We start from the raw sequence: 16,454 nt of genomic DNA, 5'->3' as shown, positions 1-16,454 counted from the left end.
ATTCTATGTTACAATATAAGTTATATCTAGATGTAAGAAGCCTATTTCATTGAGTGAATGTATTTTCAACCCTTGATTGTACATCACACTGCACAAAATGATATAGAAATAAAATTTTGTAATTTTTCAAAATTCATTTTGACCCAATTACTGTTGAGCTGTGTCATCAAATTGAAGAATTGATAATTCCAAATAGGATATCTTTATTATGCTCTATTGGTATTCATATCATTTTTAGCATTCTTCATTTATTACAATTTAGAATAATCTTTATAATATTAAACCCCCTACCCCCCCCCCTTTTTTTATTTGTTTACATTACATTCTTTTCCCTCCAAATAGTGAGTACAGGTCAACTCTATGTCACAAAAAGTCATTATCCAATGAAAATCATTGTTTCTTAAAACTTGCTAGCTTTCTATCACGGTCGCGCTATTTAGTATATAATCTATCTTTACAGCGGGCAAATTCATTCTACTGTTAATATTTTATCAGAGAAACAATAATGTCTGGACGTGGTAAAGGAGGTAAAGGACTTGGAAAGGGAGGCGCAAAGCGTCACAGGAAGGTGTTGCGTGATAACATCCAGGGTATCACAAAACCAGCTATCCGTCGTCTTGCACGTAGAGGTGGTGTCAAACGTATCTCTGGACTCATCTACGAAGAGACCCGTGGTGTATTGAAAGTTTTCTTGGAAAATGTCATCCGTGATGCAGTCACATACACTGAGCACGCCAAGAGGAAAACTGTCACAGCCATGGACGTTGTCTACGCTTTGAAGAGACAAGGACGTACCCTGTACGGATTCGGAGGTTAAACAGCTTCCCATAACAACAGTAACGGCCCTTTTCAGGGCCACCAAAATTTTTCAAAAAGATTCTTATATGGATGTTATGTGTCGTGTATAAGACAAACAAGGTATAGCCCCCTTCCCCCACACTCATATAAATTATTAAAAAAACAAAACAAAACAATTACTTTAAATGTTGTATTTAAAAACCAAAAAAAAAATAACACCAAGAGACATAAAAAAGAGCTAAATAGACTGCGTACACCGATCTTCAAATACAAACATACATGTATATGTTATTTTGTCAGTGTTCAGTATTTACCATTAATCAAACAAGTTAAACGGTAATCCCCTGATAAATCGATACTCGGGCAAAACTCTATTTCCCGTTTTTGTTTTAAAGGTGCGTCATTTAATGTATTTCATCATGGTAGATATATCCATTATTTCATATTGTAAATGCTTTCAATATTATTTAAGTCTCATTTATACTTCTATACAGACTTGATGTTGATCTATTTTTGTGTAAGTACATATGATATGACGGTGTTCTTATGTATGTTTATAAAGCGTTACACTTTATATTTTCATTTATTTTTTTATGATAAAAATACCTCTTATGTACGCACTTTCATTAGAATTCATGTCAATGTCTTTATCAATCTTTAGTAAGGAAGGATTAACGTTGTTCGCAATTTGGAAGTTTTAAACAGTTATGTATGTTTGTGGGGAAAATAGGGGGTGTATATATGCATTTGATAACAACTATAACATATCAACATAAGAATCTTTTTGAAAAGTTTTGGTGGCCCTGAAAAGGGCCGTTGAATAAGTAGACTGGAACTGCAAGTTTACTTGCTGCTGGTGTATTTGGTGACAGCTTTGGTACCCTCGCTGACAGCGTGCTTGGCCAATTCTCCGGGTAAAAGGAGACGGACAGCAGTCTGGATCTCCCGAGATGTGATTGTTGATCTCTTGTTGTAGTGAGCCAGACGTGAAGCTTCGGCGGCGATTCTTTCAAAGATGTCGTTGACGAAACTGTTCATGATGGACATAGCCTTTGATGATACACCAGTGTCAGGGTGGACCTGTCGGAGAACTTTGTAAATGTAGATTCCGTAGGATTCCCTCCTTCTCCTCTTCCTCTTCTTGTCACCTCCAGCCCGTGCGGCTTTGGCCTTGGTCACGGCCTTCTTTGCTCCCTTTGATCCTGTTGCTTTTGGCGGCATGTTTATCCTCTGACGATTGTACAGTGAATAATACCGCCAGCCCTGTCAATTTTCTATTTAAACAACATGGTGGATTGAAATATGTTTCTTAACGCGAACCTCGCGGAAAACACCTCATAGACGATAGAACATTACCGCTGATTGGTTTAAAGACAGAATGTCATTTCAATCCGTTTGTCGGTATAAAAGGAAAATTTGACTATTCTCGTGTTATTATGATTTGTTTGAATTCGAACAAGTTATAACATAAGAAAATGTCTGGACGTGGAAAGGGAGGAAAAGCTAAATCCAAGGCTAAGAGCAGGTCGTCCCGTGCCGGACTTCAGTTCCCAGTTGGACGTATCCACAGACTGTTGAGGAAAGGAAACTATGCCGAGAGAGTAGGTGCTGGAGCCCCAGTTTACCTCGCCGCTGTTCTCGAATACTTGGCCGCTGAAGTTTTGGAATTGGCAGGTAATGCTGCCCGTGACAACAAGAAAAGCAGAATCATCCCCCGTCATCTCCAACTGGCCATCAGGAACGACGAGGAATTGAACAAACTTCTGTCCGGTGTGACCATTGCCCAGGGTGGTGTACTGCCAAACATCCAGGCCGTTCTCCTGCCCAAGAAGACCCAGAAGGCTGCTAAATAAACAGTTTAGTTCTTCGAACTGAAATATACAACGGCCCTTTTCAGGGCCACCAAAACTTTTCAAAAAGATTCTTATGTAGTTATGTGTGTGAAAAAAAAGAAAGCATTGCAATCTCAAAAATGAGGGGGGGGGGAACTATACCGTCCCTCTCCTTGATTTCTCTTCTCATATAAAATATAACTTGTCGTAATACGTAACCAAAGATTGTTCCTACAAAACCCTAAGAGCGGCATTCCCTCAAGGTGAAAAAACCTTGAATTTTAAGTAAATTGTAACTATTCATAAATGAAATTAAATCTTGGTATATATAAAAAATATTTCCGTGCGCGCCAAGTGTTCCAGGGCAGTATTATCCTAAGAATACAGAAAAAAAAAGATGCACAATTTCACGGGTTGCATTAATGTATGTAGGCTAGGCCTGTACATTTTAAATAACTGTATTGTATTTACTTGTTATTTTACTCCACACAAAACATTTAAAATTCTTTTCTTTTGTTTTCTTTTTTTTTTCTATTATTACGCTCATTGTAATTATTATATTTTTTTTTATGGCATTATTATCATTATCATTATTATTATTTTTATGTACTCTTCTAATATCACTGTCTCATCATTCGCATTGTATTAACAAACGTAATGCATGAAAACAAAACCCAAAAAAAAATCTATTGTTACTCTAAATAAATATTGTATATTGTACATGTACCAAATTATGACGGTTAAATTATTCAAACATAATTGACTGTCACGCATGAGAATTGTTGATTACAATTCATTTCATTCTTAAGTGTTTATTAGTTGATTGAAATTGCCATTTGGCAGATTGTTAGCAAAGCTCAACCATCAACAGAAAAGTGGATTGAAACTTTTCCTATTTTCATCCAATCGAATTACCTCAATAACAACCAATCGTAGGGAGTGTTATAGGTTTCCCCGACCAATTACTCCGAGCTTTTCAAATTGTGCGGCAAATAAACCAAATCCTTGCGGCCTTTTTAATATCACTGTGAGACTTTTCAAATCATCATTCTTCGCAATGGCTCGTACAAAGCAGACTGCTCGTAAATCTACCGGAGGTAAAGCTCCAAGAAAACAGTTGGCCACCAAGGCCGCTCGTAAGAGCGCACCTGCCACTGGTGGAGTCAAGAAACCACACAGATACAGGCCCGGTACAGTCGCCCTGAGAGAAATCAGAAGATACCAAAAGAGTACCGAGCTCCTCATCAGAAAACTCCCATTCCAGAGATTAGTCAGAGAAATCGCTCAGGACTTCAAAACTGATCTTAGATTCCAGAGCTCCGCCGTGATGGCACTCCAGGAAGCTAGTGAAGCTTACTTGGTCGGTCTTTTTGAAGACACCAACTTGTGCGCCATCCACGCCAAGAGAGTCACCATCATGCCAAAGGACATCCAGTTGGCCCGCAGAATCCGTGGAGAGCGTGCTTAAGATGCGACTTATCACCTTACTAAACGGCCCTTTTAAGGGCCACCAAAATCTTTCAAAAAAGATTCTTATTAGATGTTTTATTTAAACCAATACTAAAAACTACATCATTATGTAGTTTAGAATTCACTTATGTTCCTTGACCGTCACTTGCCTGATTTATAAAGGTATCAATTTTCATCATATAAGCCTTCCCCAACCCGATTGGAAAAAAAAGTTTCATTTTAACATCAAATCCTATTAACCACATAATTTAGCTTGCTCCTCTCCAACATAAATGCATACATACATACATGCACACACACACACATATGTAAACAATATGAAAAGAAAACATTATTAATTTGTAAAAATCGTGAAATAAATTCTTACTTCTGGCTATCAAAGTGTCCAAACAGGAATACAATGTATATGTGATTGGATTTTAATTGGGTGCAGACTTATTCTGGTAGAGTGTATGAGATGTGCTTTAACATTATATGACTGAGTAATATATGTCTACTGCTAAGGAAGTATCATACCTTATTAAAAAAGGCAAGTGGTTTTCCAAACATAGTACATGCTGCTCCATTGTTAAAAAAAAAACCCCAAAAAACAACACATACAGTACTGTTCTTATAATCTGTATACTAGTATGTGGATACAACACCCTTACTGATTATTTTGAACACAAGACACCAGGTAGGTTTCCATGAAATCACATTTTTTTTTTATCATGTCAATATAATGCCTCCTCTACTTTTAGCATGATTTATGTACTCTTTATAGAATATGCCAGAAAACAAAAATCAGTAGGATGCATACCAAATAAGTTGATTTTGACTGCACATTTCCTTCATTTAAGTGTTACTTGGAGCAATATAATACATATCTTCACAGTTTATGTACTATTGTTATGTATACTTTGGGCCTCACAAGTCAATGATTTTCATTTATATTAATTCATTTTCTTCTGTTTCTATTAGAGTCATCAGATGTCATCGGCCTAACTTCCTAATGTGAAGTGATGGACTTTACCACTCATGTAACGTCCATCTCTATCGAGTGTGTGTGTGTGTCACAAAGATAAATTTGTTATCATGGCAAGAACAGACTTTGTGCCGAGAAAAATGTTCTCTAGCATAAAGCATGTTTAAAGAAAAGACATCAAAAGTCTTAACTTGTAATTACAAGGAGTTTCATATCAACTTGTTTCCAAGACCTGAATTCTCAAAATATTCAGATTTGGAAAATTTCACTCCCTCAGATTATTCATACTATATATTCTATGTTACAATATAAGTTATATCTAGATGTAAGAAGCCTATTTCATTGAGTGAATGTATTTTCAACCCTTGATTGTACATCACACTGCACAAAATGATATAGAAATAAAATTTTGTAATTTTTCAAAATTCATTTTGACCCAATTACTGTTGAGCTGTGTCATCAAATTGAAGAATTGATAATTCCAAATAGGATATCTTTATTATGCTCTATTGGTATTCATATCATTTTTAGCATTCTTCATTTATTACAATTTAGAATAATCTTTATAATATTAAACCCCCTACCCCCCCCCCTTTTTTTATTTGTTTACATTACATTCTTTTCCCTCCAAATAGTGAGTACAGGTCAACTCTATGTCACAAAAAGTCATTATCCAATGAAAATCATTGTTTCTTAAAACTTGCTAGCTTTCTATCACGGTCGCGCTATTTAGTATATAATCTATCTTTACAGCGGGCAAATTCATTCTACTGTTAATATTTTATCAGAGAAACAATAATGTCTGGACGTGGTAAAGGAGGTAAAGGACTTGGAAAGGGAGGCGCAAAGCGTCACAGGAAGGTGTTGCGTGATAACATCCAGGGTATCACAAAACCAGCTATCCGTCGTCTTGCACGTAGAGGTGGTGTCAAACGTATCTCTGGACTCATCTACGAAGAGACCCGTGGTGTATTGAAAGTTTTCTTGGAAAATGTCATCCGTGATGCAGTCACATACACTGAGCACGCCAAGAGGAAAACTGTCACAGCCATGGACGTTGTCTACGCTTTGAAGAGACAAGGACGTACCCTGTACGGATTCGGAGGTTAAACAGCTTCCCATAACAACAGTAACGGCCCTTTTCAGGGCCACCAAAATTTTTCAAAAAGATTCTTATATGGATGTTATGTGTCGTGTATAAGACAAACAAGGTATAGCCCCCTTCCCCCACACTCATATAAATTATTAAAAAAACAAAACAAAACAATTACTTTAAATGTTGTATTTAAAAACCAAAAAAAAAATAACACCAAGAGACATAAAAAAGAGCTAAATAGACTGCGTACACCGATCTTCAAATACAAACATACATGTATATGTTATTTTGTCAGTGTTCAGTATTTACCATTAATCAAACAAGTTAAACGGTAATCCCCTGATAAATCGATACTCGGGCAAAACTCTATTTCCCGTTTTTGTTTTAAAGGTGCGTCATTTAATGTATTTCATCATGGTAGATATATCCATTATTTCATATTGTAAATGCTTTCAATATTATTTAAGTCTCATTTATACTTCTATACAGACTTGATGTTGATCTATTTTTGTGTAAGTACATATGATATGACGGTGTTCTTATGTATGTTTATAAAGCGTTACACTTTATATTTTCATTTATTTTTTTATGATAAAAATACCTCTTATGTACGCACTTTCATTAGAATTCATGTCAATGTCTTTATCAATCTTTAGTAAGGAAGGATTAACGTTGTTCGCAATTTGGAAGTTTTAAACAGTTATGTATGTTTGTGGGGAAAATAGGGGGTGTATATATGCATTTGATAACAACTATAACATATCAACATAAGAATCTTTTTGAAAAGTTTTGGTGGCCCTGAAAAGGGCCGTTGAATAAGTAGACTGGAACTGCAAGTTTACTTGCTGCTGGTGTATTTGGTGACAGCTTTGGTACCCTCGCTGACAGCGTGCTTGGCCAATTCTCCGGGTAAAAGGAGACGGACAGCAGTCTGGATCTCCCGAGATGTGATTGTTGATCTCTTGTTGTAGTGAGCCAGACGTGAAGCTTCGGCGGCGATTCTTTCAAAGATGTCGTTGACGAAACTGTTCATGATGGACATAGCCTTTGATGATACACCAGTGTCAGGGTGGACCTGTCGGAGAACTTTGTAAATGTAGATTCCGTAGGATTCCCTCCTTCTCCTCTTCCTCTTCTTGTCACCTCCAGCCCGTGCGGCTTTGGCCTTGGTCACGGCCTTCTTTGCTCCCTTTGATCCTGTTGCTTTTGGCGGCATGTTTATCCTCTGACGATTGTACAGTGAATAATACCGCCAGCCCTGTCAATTTTCTATTTAAACAACATGGTGGATTGAAATATGTTTCTTAACGCGAACCTCGCGGAAAACACCTCATAGACGATAGAACATTACCGCTGATTGGTTTAAAGACAGAATGTCATTTCAATCCGTTTGTCGGTATAAAAGGAAAATTTGACTATTCTCGTGTTATTATGATTTGTTTGAATTCGAACAAGTTATAACATAAGAAAATGTCTGGACGTGGAAAGGGAGGAAAAGCTAAATCCAAGGCTAAGAGCAGGTCGTCCCGTGCCGGACTTCAGTTCCCAGTTGGACGTATCCACAGACTGTTGAGGAAAGGAAACTATGCCGAGAGAGTAGGTGCTGGAGCCCCAGTTTACCTCGCCGCTGTTCTCGAATACTTGGCCGCTGAAGTTTTGGAATTGGCAGGTAATGCTGCCCGTGACAACAAGAAAAGCAGAATCATCCCCCGTCATCTCCAACTGGCCATCAGGAACGACGAGGAATTGAACAAACTTCTGTCCGGTGTGACCATTGCCCAGGGTGGTGTACTGCCAAACATCCAGGCCGTTCTCCTGCCCAAGAAGACCCAGAAGGCTGCTAAATAAACAGTTTAGTTCTTCGAACTGAAATATACAACGGCCCTTTTCAGGGCCACCAAAACTTTTCAAAAAGATTCTTATGTAGTTATGTGTGTGAAAAAAAAGAAAGCATTGCAATCTCAAAAATGAGGGGGGGGGGGAACTATACCGTCCCTCTCCTTGATTTCTCTTCTCATATAAAATATAACTTGTCGTAATACGTAACCAAAGATTGTTCCTACAAAACCCTAAGAGCGGCATTCCCTCAAGGTGAAAAAACCTTGAATTTTAAGTAAATTGTAACTATTCATAAATGAAATTAAATCTTGGTATATATAAAAAATATTTCCGTGCGCGCCAAGTGTTCCAGGGCAGTATTATCCTAAGAATACAGAAAAAAAAAGATGCACAATTTCACGGGTTGCATTAATGTATGTAGGCTAGGCCTGTACATTTTAAATAACTGTATTGTATTTACTTGTTATTTTACTCCACACAAAACATTTAAAATTCTTTTCTTTTGTTTTCTTTTTTTTTTCTATTATTACGCTCATTGTAATTATTATATTTTTTTTTATGGCATTATTATCATTATCATTATTATTATTTTTATGTACTCTTCTAATATCACTGTCTCATCATTCGCATTGTATTAACAAACGTAATGCATGAAAACAAAACCCAAAAAAAAATCTATTGTTACTCTAAATAAATATTGTATATTGTACATGTACCAAATTATGACGGTTAAATTATTCAAACATAATTGACTGTCACGCATGAGAATTGTTGATTACAATTCATTTCATTCTTAAGTGTTTATTAGTTGATTGAAATTGCCATTTGGCAGATTGTTAGCAAAGCTCAACCATCAACAGAAAAGTGGATTGAAACTTTTCCTATTTTCATCCAATCGAATTACCTCAATAACAACCAATCGTAGGGAGTGTTATAGGTTTCCCCGACCAATTACTCCGAGCTTTTCAAATTGTGCGGCAAATAAACCAAATCCTTGCGGCCTTTTTAATATCACTGTGAGACTTTTCAAATCATCATTCTTCGCAATGGCTCGTACAAAGCAGACTGCTCGTAAATCTACCGGAGGTAAAGCTCCAAGAAAACAGTTGGCCACCAAGGCCGCTCGTAAGAGCGCACCTGCCACTGGTGGAGTCAAGAAACCACACAGATACAGGCCCGGTACAGTCGCCCTGAGAGAAATCAGAAGATACCAAAAGAGTACCGAGCTCCTCATCAGAAAACTCCCATTCCAGAGATTAGTCAGAGAAATCGCTCAGGACTTCAAAACTGATCTTAGATTCCAGAGCTCCGCCGTGATGGCACTCCAGGAAGCTAGTGAAGCTTACTTGGTCGGTCTTTTTGAAGACACCAACTTGTGCGCCATCCACGCCAAGAGAGTCACCATCATGCCAAAGGACATCCAGTTGGCCCGCAGAATCCGTGGAGAGCGTGCTTAAGATGCGACTTATCACCTTACTAAACGGCCCTTTTAAGGGCCACCAAAATCTTTCAAAAAAGATTCTTATTAGATGTTTTATTTAAACCAATACTAAAAACTACATCATTATGTAGTTTAGAATTCACTTATGTTCCTTGACCGTCACTTGCCTGATTTATAAAGGTATCAATTTTCATCATATAAGCCTTCCCCAACCCGATTGGAAAAAAAAGTTTCATTTTAACATCAAATCCTATTAACCACATAATTTAGCTTGCTCCTCTCCAACATAAATGCATACATACATACATGCACACACACACACATATGTAAACAATATGAAAAGAAAACATTATTAATTTGTAAAAATCGTGAAATAAATTCTTACTTCTGGCTATCAAAGTGTCCAAACAGGAATACAATGTATATGTGATTGGATTTTAATTGGGTGCAGACTTATTCTGGTAGAGTGTATGAGATGTGCTTTAACATTATATGACTGAGTAATATATGTCTACTGCTAAGGAAGTATCATACCTTATTAAAAAAGGCAAGTGGTTTTCCAAACATAGTACATGCTGCTCCATTGTTAAAAAAAAAACCCCAAAAAACAACACATACAGTACTGTTCTTATAATCTGTATACTAGTATGTGGATACAACACCCTTACTGATTATTTTGAACACAAGACACCAGGTAGGTTTCCATGAAATCACATTTTTTTTTTATCATGTCAATATAATGCCTCCTCTACTTTTAGCATGATTTATGTACTCTTTATAGAATATGCCAGAAAACAAAAATCAGTAGGATGCATACCAAATAAGTTGATTTTGACTGCACATTTCCTTCATTTAAGTGTTACTTGGAGCAATATAATACATATCTTCACAGTTTATGTACTATTGTTATGTATACTTTGGGCCTCACAAGTCAATGATTTTCATTTATATTAATTCATTTTCTTCTGTTTCTATTAGAGTCATCAGATGTCATCGGCCTAACTTCCTAATGTGAAGTGATGGACTTTACCACTCATGTAACGTCCATCTCTATCGAGTGTGTGTGTGTGTCACAAAGATAAATTTGTTATCATGGCAAGAACAGACTTTGTGCCGAGAAAAATGTTCTCTAGCATAAAGCATGTTTAAAGAAAAGACATCAAAAGTCTTAACTTGTAATTACAAGGAGTTTCATATCAACTTGTTTCCAAGACCTGAATTCTCAAAATATTCAGATTTGGAAAATTTCACTCCCTCAGATTATTCATACTATATATTCTATGTTACAATATAAGTTATATCTAGATGTAAGAAGCCTATTTCATTGAGTGAATGTATTTTCAACCCTTGATTGTACATCACACTGCACAAAATGATATAGAAATAAAATTTTGTAATTTTTCAAAATTCATTTTGACCCAATTACTGTTGAGCTGTGTCATCAAATTGAAGAATTGATAATTCCAAATAGGATATCTTTATTATGCTCTATTGGTATTCATATCATTTTTAGCATTCTTCATTTATTACAATTTAGAATAATCTTTATAATATTAAACCCCCTACCCCCCCCCCTTTTTTTATTTGTTTACATTACATTCTTTTCCCTCCAAATAGTGAGTACAGGTCAACTCTATGTCACAAAAAGTCATTATCCAATGAAAATCATTGTTTCTTAAAACTTGCTAGCTTTCTATCACGGTCGCGCTATTTAGTATATAATCTATCTTTACAGCGGGCAAATTCATTCTACTGTTAATATTTTATCAGAGAAACAATAATGTCTGGACGTGGTAAAGGAGGTAAAGGACTTGGAAAGGGAGGCGCAAAGCGTCACAGGAAGGTGTTGCGTGATAACATCCAGGGTATCACAAAACCAGCTATCCGTCGTCTTGCACGTAGAGGTGGTGTCAAACGTATCTCTGGACTCATCTACGAAGAGACCCGTGGTGTATTGAAAGTTTTCTTGGAAAATGTCATCCGTGATGCAGTCACATACACTGAGCACGCCAAGAGGAAAACTGTCACAGCCATGGACGTTGTCTACGCTTTGAAGAGACAAGGACGTACCCTGTACGGATTCGGAGGTTAAACAGCTTCCCATAACAACAGTAACGGCCCTTTTCAGGGCCACCAAAATTTTTCAAAAAGATTCTTATATGGATGTTATGTGTCGTGTATAAGACAAACAAGGTATAGCCCCCTTCCCCCACACTCATATAAATTATTAAAAAAACAAAACAAAACAATTACTTTAAATGTTGTATTTAAAAACCAAAAAAAAAATAACACCAAGAGACATAAAAAAGAGCTAAATAGACTGCGTACACCGATCTTCAAATACAAACATACATGTATATGTTATTTTGTCAGTGTTCAGTATTTACCATTAATCAAACAAGTTAAACGGTAATCCCCTGATAAATCGATACTCGGGCAAAACTCTATTTCCCGTTTTTGTTTTAAAGGTGCGTCATTTAATGTATTTCATCATGGTAGATATATCCATTATTTCATATTGTAAATGCTTTCAATATTATTTAAGTCTCATTTATACTTCTATACAGACTTGATGTTGATCTATTTTTGTGTAAGTACATATGATATGACGGTGTTCTTATGTATGTTTATAAAGCGTTACACTTTATATTTTCATTTATTTTTTTATGATAAAAATACCTCTTATGTACGCACTTTCATTAGAATTCATGTCAATGTCTTTATCAATCTTTAGTAAGGAAGGATTAACGTTGTTCGCAATTTGGAAGTTTTAAACAGTTATGTATGTTTGTGGGGAAAATAGGGGGTGTATATATGCATTTGATAACAACTATAACATATCAACATAAGAATCTTTTTGAAAAGTTTTGGTGGCCCTGAAAAGGGCCGTTGAATAAGTAGACTGGAACTGCAAGTTTACTTGCTGCTGGTGTATTTGGTGACAGCTTTGGTACCCTCGCTGACAGCGTGCTTGGCCAATTCTCCGGGTAAAAGGAGACGGACAGCAGTCTGGATCTCCCGAGATGTGATTGTTGATCTCTTGTTGTAGTGAGCCAGACGTGAAGCTTCGGCGGCGATTCTTTCAAAGATGTCGTTGACGAAACTGTTCATGATGGACATAGCCTTTGATGATACACCAGTGTCAGGGTGGACCTGTCGGAGAACTTTGTAAATGTAGATTCCGTAGGATTCCCTCCTTCTCCTCTTCCTCTTCTTGTCACCTCCAGCCCGTGCGGCTTTGGCCTTGGTCACGGCCTTCTTTGCTCCCTTTGATCCTGTTGCTTTTGGCGGCATGTTTATCCTCTGACGATTGTACAGTGAATAATACCGCCAGCCCTGTCAATTTTCTATTTAAACAACATGGTGGATTGAAATATGTTTCTTAACGCGAACCTCGCGGAAAACACCTCATAGACGATAGAACATTACCGCTGATTGGTTTAAAGACAGAATGTCATTTCAATCCGTTTGTCGGTATAAAAGGAAAATTTGACTATTCTCGTGTTATTATGATTTGTTTGAATTCGAACAAGTTATAACATAAGAAAATGTCTGGACGTGGAAAGGGAGGAAAAGCTAAATCCAAGGCTAAGAGCAGGTCGTCCCGTGCCGGACTTCAGTTCCCAGTTGGACGTATCCACAGACTGTTGAGGAAAGGAAACTATGCCGAGAGAGTAGGTGCTGGAGCCCCAGTTTACCTCGCCGCTGTTCTCGAATACTTGGCCGCTGAAGTTTTGGAATTGGCAGGTAATGCTGCCCGTGACAACAAGAAAAGCAGAATCATCCCCCGTCATCTCCAACTGGCCATCAGGAACGACGAGGAATTGAACAAACTTCTGTCCGGTGTGACCATTGCCCAGGGTGGTGTACTGCCAAACATCCAGGCCGTTCTCCTGCCCAAGAAGACCCAGAAGGCTGCTAAATAAACAGTTTAGTTCTTCGAACTGAAATATACAACGGCCCTTTTCAGGGCCACCAAAACTTTTCAAAAAGATTCTTATGTAGTTATGTGTGTGAAAAAAAAGAAAGCATTGCAATCTCAAAAATGAGGGGGGGGGGAACTATACCGTCCCTCTCCTTGATTTCTCTTCTCATATAAAATATAACTTGTCGTAATACGTAACCAAAGATTGTTCCTACAAAACCCTAAGAGCGGCATTCCCTCAAGGTGAAAAAACCTTGAATTTTAAGTAAATTGTAACTATTCATAAATGAAATTAAATCTTGGTATATATAAAAAATATTTCCGTGCGCGCCAAGTGTTCCAGGGCAGTATTATCCTAAGAATACAGAAAAAAAAAGATGCACAATTTCACGGGTTGCATTAATGTATGTAGGCTAGGCCTGTACATTTTAAATAACTGTATTGTATTTACTTGTTATTTTACTCCACACAAAACATTTAAAATTCTTTTCTTTTGTTTTCTTTTTTTTTTCTATTATTACGCTCATTGTAATTATTATATTTTTTTTTATGGCATTATTATCATTATCATTATTATTATTTTTATGTACTCTTCTAATATCACTGTCTCATCATTCGCATTGTATTAACAAACGTAATGCATGAAAACAAAACCCAAAAAAAAATCTATTGTTACTCTAAATAAATATTGTATATTGTACATGTACCAAATTATGACGGTTAAATTATTCAAACATAATTGACTGTCACGCATGAGAATTGTTGATTACAATTCATTTCATTCTTAAGTGTTTATTAGTTGATTGAAATTGCCATTTGGCAGATTGTTAGCAAAGCTCAACCATCAACAGAAAAGTGGATTGAAACTTTTCCTATTTTCATCCAATCGAATTACCTCAATAACAACCAATCGTAGGGAGTGTTATAGGTTTCCCCGACCAATTACTCCGAGCTTTTCAAATTGTGCGGCAAATAAACCAAATCCTTGCGGCCTTTTTAATATCACTGTGAGACTTTTCAAATCATCATTCTTCGCAATGGCTCGTACAAAGCAGACTGCTCGTAAATCTACCGGAGGTAAAGCTCCAAGAAAACAGTTGGCCACCAAGGCCGCTCGTAAGAGCGCACCTGCCACTGGTGGAGTCAAGAAACCACACAGATACAGGCCCGGTACAGTCGCCCTGAGAGAAATCAGAAGATACCAAAAGAGTACCGAGCTCCTCATCAGAAAACTCCCATTCCAGAGATTAGTCAGAGAAATCGCTCAGGACTTCAAAACTGATCTTAGATTCCAGAGCTCCGCCGTGATGGCACTCCAGGAAGCTAGTGAAGCTTACTTGGTCGGTCTTTTTGAAGACACCAACTTGTGCGCCATCCACGCCAAGAGAGTCACCATCATGCCAAAGGACATCCAGTTGGCCCGCAGAATCCGTGGAGAGCGTGCTTAAGATGCGACTTATCACCTTACTAAACGGCCCTTTTAAGGGCCACCAAAATCTTTCAAAAAAGATTCTTATTAGATGTTTTATTTAAACCAATACTAAAAACTACATCATTATGTAGTTTAGAATTCACTTATGTTCCTTGACCGTCACTTGCCTGATTTATAAAGGTATCAATTTTCATCATATAAGCCTTCCCCAACCCGATTGGAAAAAAAAGTTTCATTTTAACATCAAATCCTATTAACCACATAATTTAGCTTGCTCCTCTCCAACATAAATGCATACATACATACATGCACACACACACACATATGTAAACAATATGAAAAGAAAACATTATTAATTTGTAAAAATCGTGAAATAAATTCTTACTTCTGGCTATCAAAGTGTCCAAACAGGAATACAATGTATATGTGATTGGATTTTAATTGGGTGCAGACTTATTCTGGTAGAGTGTATGAGATGTGCTTTAACATTATATGACTGAGTAATATATGTCTACTGCTAAGGAAGTATCATACCTTATTAAAAAAGGCAAGTGGTTTTCCAAACATAGTACATGCTGCTCCATTGTTAAAAAAAAAACCCCAAAAAACAACACATACAGTACTGTTCTTATAATCTGTATACTAGTATGTGGATACAACACCCTTACTGATTATTTTGAACACAAGACACCAGGTAGGTTTCCATGAAATCACATTTTTTTTTTATCATGTCAATATAATGCCTCCTCTACTTTTAGCATGATTTATGTACTCTTTATAGAATATGCCAGAAAACAAAAATCAGTAGGATGCATACCAAATAAGTTGATTTTGACTGCACATTTCCTTCATTTAAGTGTTACTTGGAGCAATATAATACATATCTTCACAGTTTATGTACTATTGTTATGTATACTTTGGGCCTCACAAGTCAATGATTTTCATTTATATTAATTCATTTTCTTCTGTTTCTATTAGAGTCATCAGATGTCATCGGCCTAACTTCCTAATGTGAAGTGATGGACTTTACCACTCATGTAACGTCCATCTCTATCGAGTGTGTGTGTGTGTCACAAAGATAAATTTGTTATCATGGCAAGAACAGACTTTGTGCCGAGAAAAATGTTCTCTAGCATAAAGCATGTTTAAAGAAAAGACATCAAAAGTCTTAACTTGTAATTACAAGGAGTTTCATATCAACTTGTTTCCAAGACCTGAATTCTCAAAATATTCAGATTTGGAAAATTTCACTCCCTCAGATTATTCATACTATATATTCTATGTTACAATATAAGTTATATCTAGATGTAAGAAGCCTATTTCATTGAGTGAATGTATTTTCAACCCTTGATTGTACATCACACTGCACAAAATGATATAGAAATAAAATTTTGTAATTTTTCAAAATTCATTTTGACCCAATTACTGTTGAGCTGTGTCATCAAATTGAAGAATTGATAATTCCAAATAGGATATCTTTATTATGCTCTATTGGTATTCATATCATTTTTAGCATTCTTCATTTATTACAATTTAGAATAATCTTTATAATATTAAACCCCCTACCCCCCCCCCTTTTTTTATTTGTTTACATTACATTCTTTTCCCTCCAAATAGTGAGTACAGGTCAACTCTATGTCACAAAAAGTCATTATCC

General features: G+C 36.6%; 9 protein-coding genes across 9 annotated transcripts; 6 read left to right on the top strand and 3 right to left on the bottom strand.

Moving 5' to 3' along the window:
* Positions 1-505: 505 nt before the first annotated feature.
* On the top strand, positions 506-817 carry LOC148606782 (histone H4). The gene has a single exon (XM_088546200.1). The coding sequence runs from the start codon at positions 506-508 to the stop codon at positions 815-817; it is 312 nt and encodes a 103-aa protein (XP_088402326.1).
* An 824-nt stretch (positions 818-1,641) lies between these two features.
* LOC148606781 (histone H2B) lies at positions 1,642-2,019 on the bottom strand. The gene has a single exon (XM_088546199.1). The coding sequence runs from the start codon at positions 2,017-2,019 to the stop codon at positions 1,642-1,644; it is 378 nt and encodes a 125-aa protein (XP_088402325.1).
* A 763-nt stretch (positions 2,020-2,782) lies between these two features.
* LOC148606780 (histone H3) lies at positions 2,783-4,678 on the top strand. The gene has a single exon (XM_088544938.1). It carries the CDS (start codon positions 3,688-3,690, stop codon positions 4,096-4,098), a length of 411 nt encoding a protein of 136 aa, XP_088401064.1. The 5' UTR covers positions 2,783-3,687; the 3' UTR covers positions 4,099-4,678.
* A 1,184-nt stretch (positions 4,679-5,862) lies between these two features.
* LOC148606779 (histone H4) lies at positions 5,863-6,174 on the top strand. The gene has a single exon (XM_088546198.1). The coding sequence runs from the start codon at positions 5,863-5,865 to the stop codon at positions 6,172-6,174; it is 312 nt and encodes a 103-aa protein (XP_088402324.1).
* An 824-nt stretch (positions 6,175-6,998) lies between these two features.
* Positions 6,999-7,376, bottom strand: LOC148606778 (histone H2B). Its single transcript, XM_088546195.1, has one exon. It carries the CDS (start codon positions 7,374-7,376, stop codon positions 6,999-7,001), a length of 378 nt encoding a protein of 125 aa, XP_088402321.1.
* A 764-nt stretch (positions 7,377-8,140) lies between these two features.
* LOC148606777 (histone H3) lies at positions 8,141-10,036 on the top strand. Its single transcript, XM_088544937.1, has one exon. The coding sequence runs from the start codon at positions 9,046-9,048 to the stop codon at positions 9,454-9,456; it is 411 nt and encodes a 136-aa protein (XP_088401063.1). The 5' UTR covers positions 8,141-9,045; the 3' UTR covers positions 9,457-10,036.
* A 1,184-nt stretch (positions 10,037-11,220) lies between these two features.
* On the top strand, positions 11,221-11,532 carry LOC148606776 (histone H4). Its single transcript, XM_088546194.1, has one exon. It carries the CDS (start codon positions 11,221-11,223, stop codon positions 11,530-11,532), a length of 312 nt encoding a protein of 103 aa, XP_088402320.1.
* An 824-nt stretch (positions 11,533-12,356) lies between these two features.
* On the bottom strand, positions 12,357-12,734 carry LOC148606775 (histone H2B). Its single transcript, XM_088546192.1, has one exon. The coding sequence runs from the start codon at positions 12,732-12,734 to the stop codon at positions 12,357-12,359; it is 378 nt and encodes a 125-aa protein (XP_088402318.1).
* A 763-nt stretch (positions 12,735-13,497) lies between these two features.
* LOC148606774 (histone H3) lies at positions 13,498-15,393 on the top strand. Its single transcript, XM_088544939.1, has one exon. It carries the CDS (start codon positions 14,403-14,405, stop codon positions 14,811-14,813), a length of 411 nt encoding a protein of 136 aa, XP_088401065.1. The 5' UTR covers positions 13,498-14,402; the 3' UTR covers positions 14,814-15,393.
* The last annotated feature ends 1,061 nt before the right edge of the window (positions 15,394-16,454 follow it).

Source organism: Perna viridis, chromosome 9, assembly GCF_037379345.1.
Source record: "Perna viridis isolate PV_CMFRI_1.1 ecotype Kerala chromosome 9, ASM3737934v1, whole genome shotgun sequence".
NCBI classification, from domain to species: domain Eukaryota; kingdom Metazoa; phylum Mollusca; class Bivalvia; order Mytilida; family Mytilidae; genus Perna; species Perna viridis.
Note: the sequence above shows the minus strand (reverse complement) of the source record. Positions and strands in the feature narration are given on the sequence as shown.

Bases quoted from the DNA above. Each gene is read 5' to 3' on its own strand.
- LOC148606782 (XM_088546200.1), top strand. From the start codon at position 506: ATGTCTGGACGTGGTAAAGGAGGTAAAGGACTTGGAAAGGGAGGCGCA.
- LOC148606781 (XM_088546199.1), bottom strand. From the start codon at position 2,019: ATGCCGCCAAAAGCAACAGGATCAAAGGGAGCAAAGAAGGCCGTGACC.
- LOC148606780 (XM_088544938.1), top strand. From the start codon at position 3,688: ATGGCTCGTACAAAGCAGACTGCTCGTAAATCTACCGGAGGTAAAGCT.
- LOC148606779 (XM_088546198.1), top strand. From the start codon at position 5,863: ATGTCTGGACGTGGTAAAGGAGGTAAAGGACTTGGAAAGGGAGGCGCA.
- LOC148606778 (XM_088546195.1), bottom strand. From the start codon at position 7,376: ATGCCGCCAAAAGCAACAGGATCAAAGGGAGCAAAGAAGGCCGTGACC.
- LOC148606777 (XM_088544937.1), top strand. From the start codon at position 9,046: ATGGCTCGTACAAAGCAGACTGCTCGTAAATCTACCGGAGGTAAAGCT.
- LOC148606776 (XM_088546194.1), top strand. From the start codon at position 11,221: ATGTCTGGACGTGGTAAAGGAGGTAAAGGACTTGGAAAGGGAGGCGCA.
- LOC148606775 (XM_088546192.1), bottom strand. From the start codon at position 12,734: ATGCCGCCAAAAGCAACAGGATCAAAGGGAGCAAAGAAGGCCGTGACC.
- LOC148606774 (XM_088544939.1), top strand. From the start codon at position 14,403: ATGGCTCGTACAAAGCAGACTGCTCGTAAATCTACCGGAGGTAAAGCT.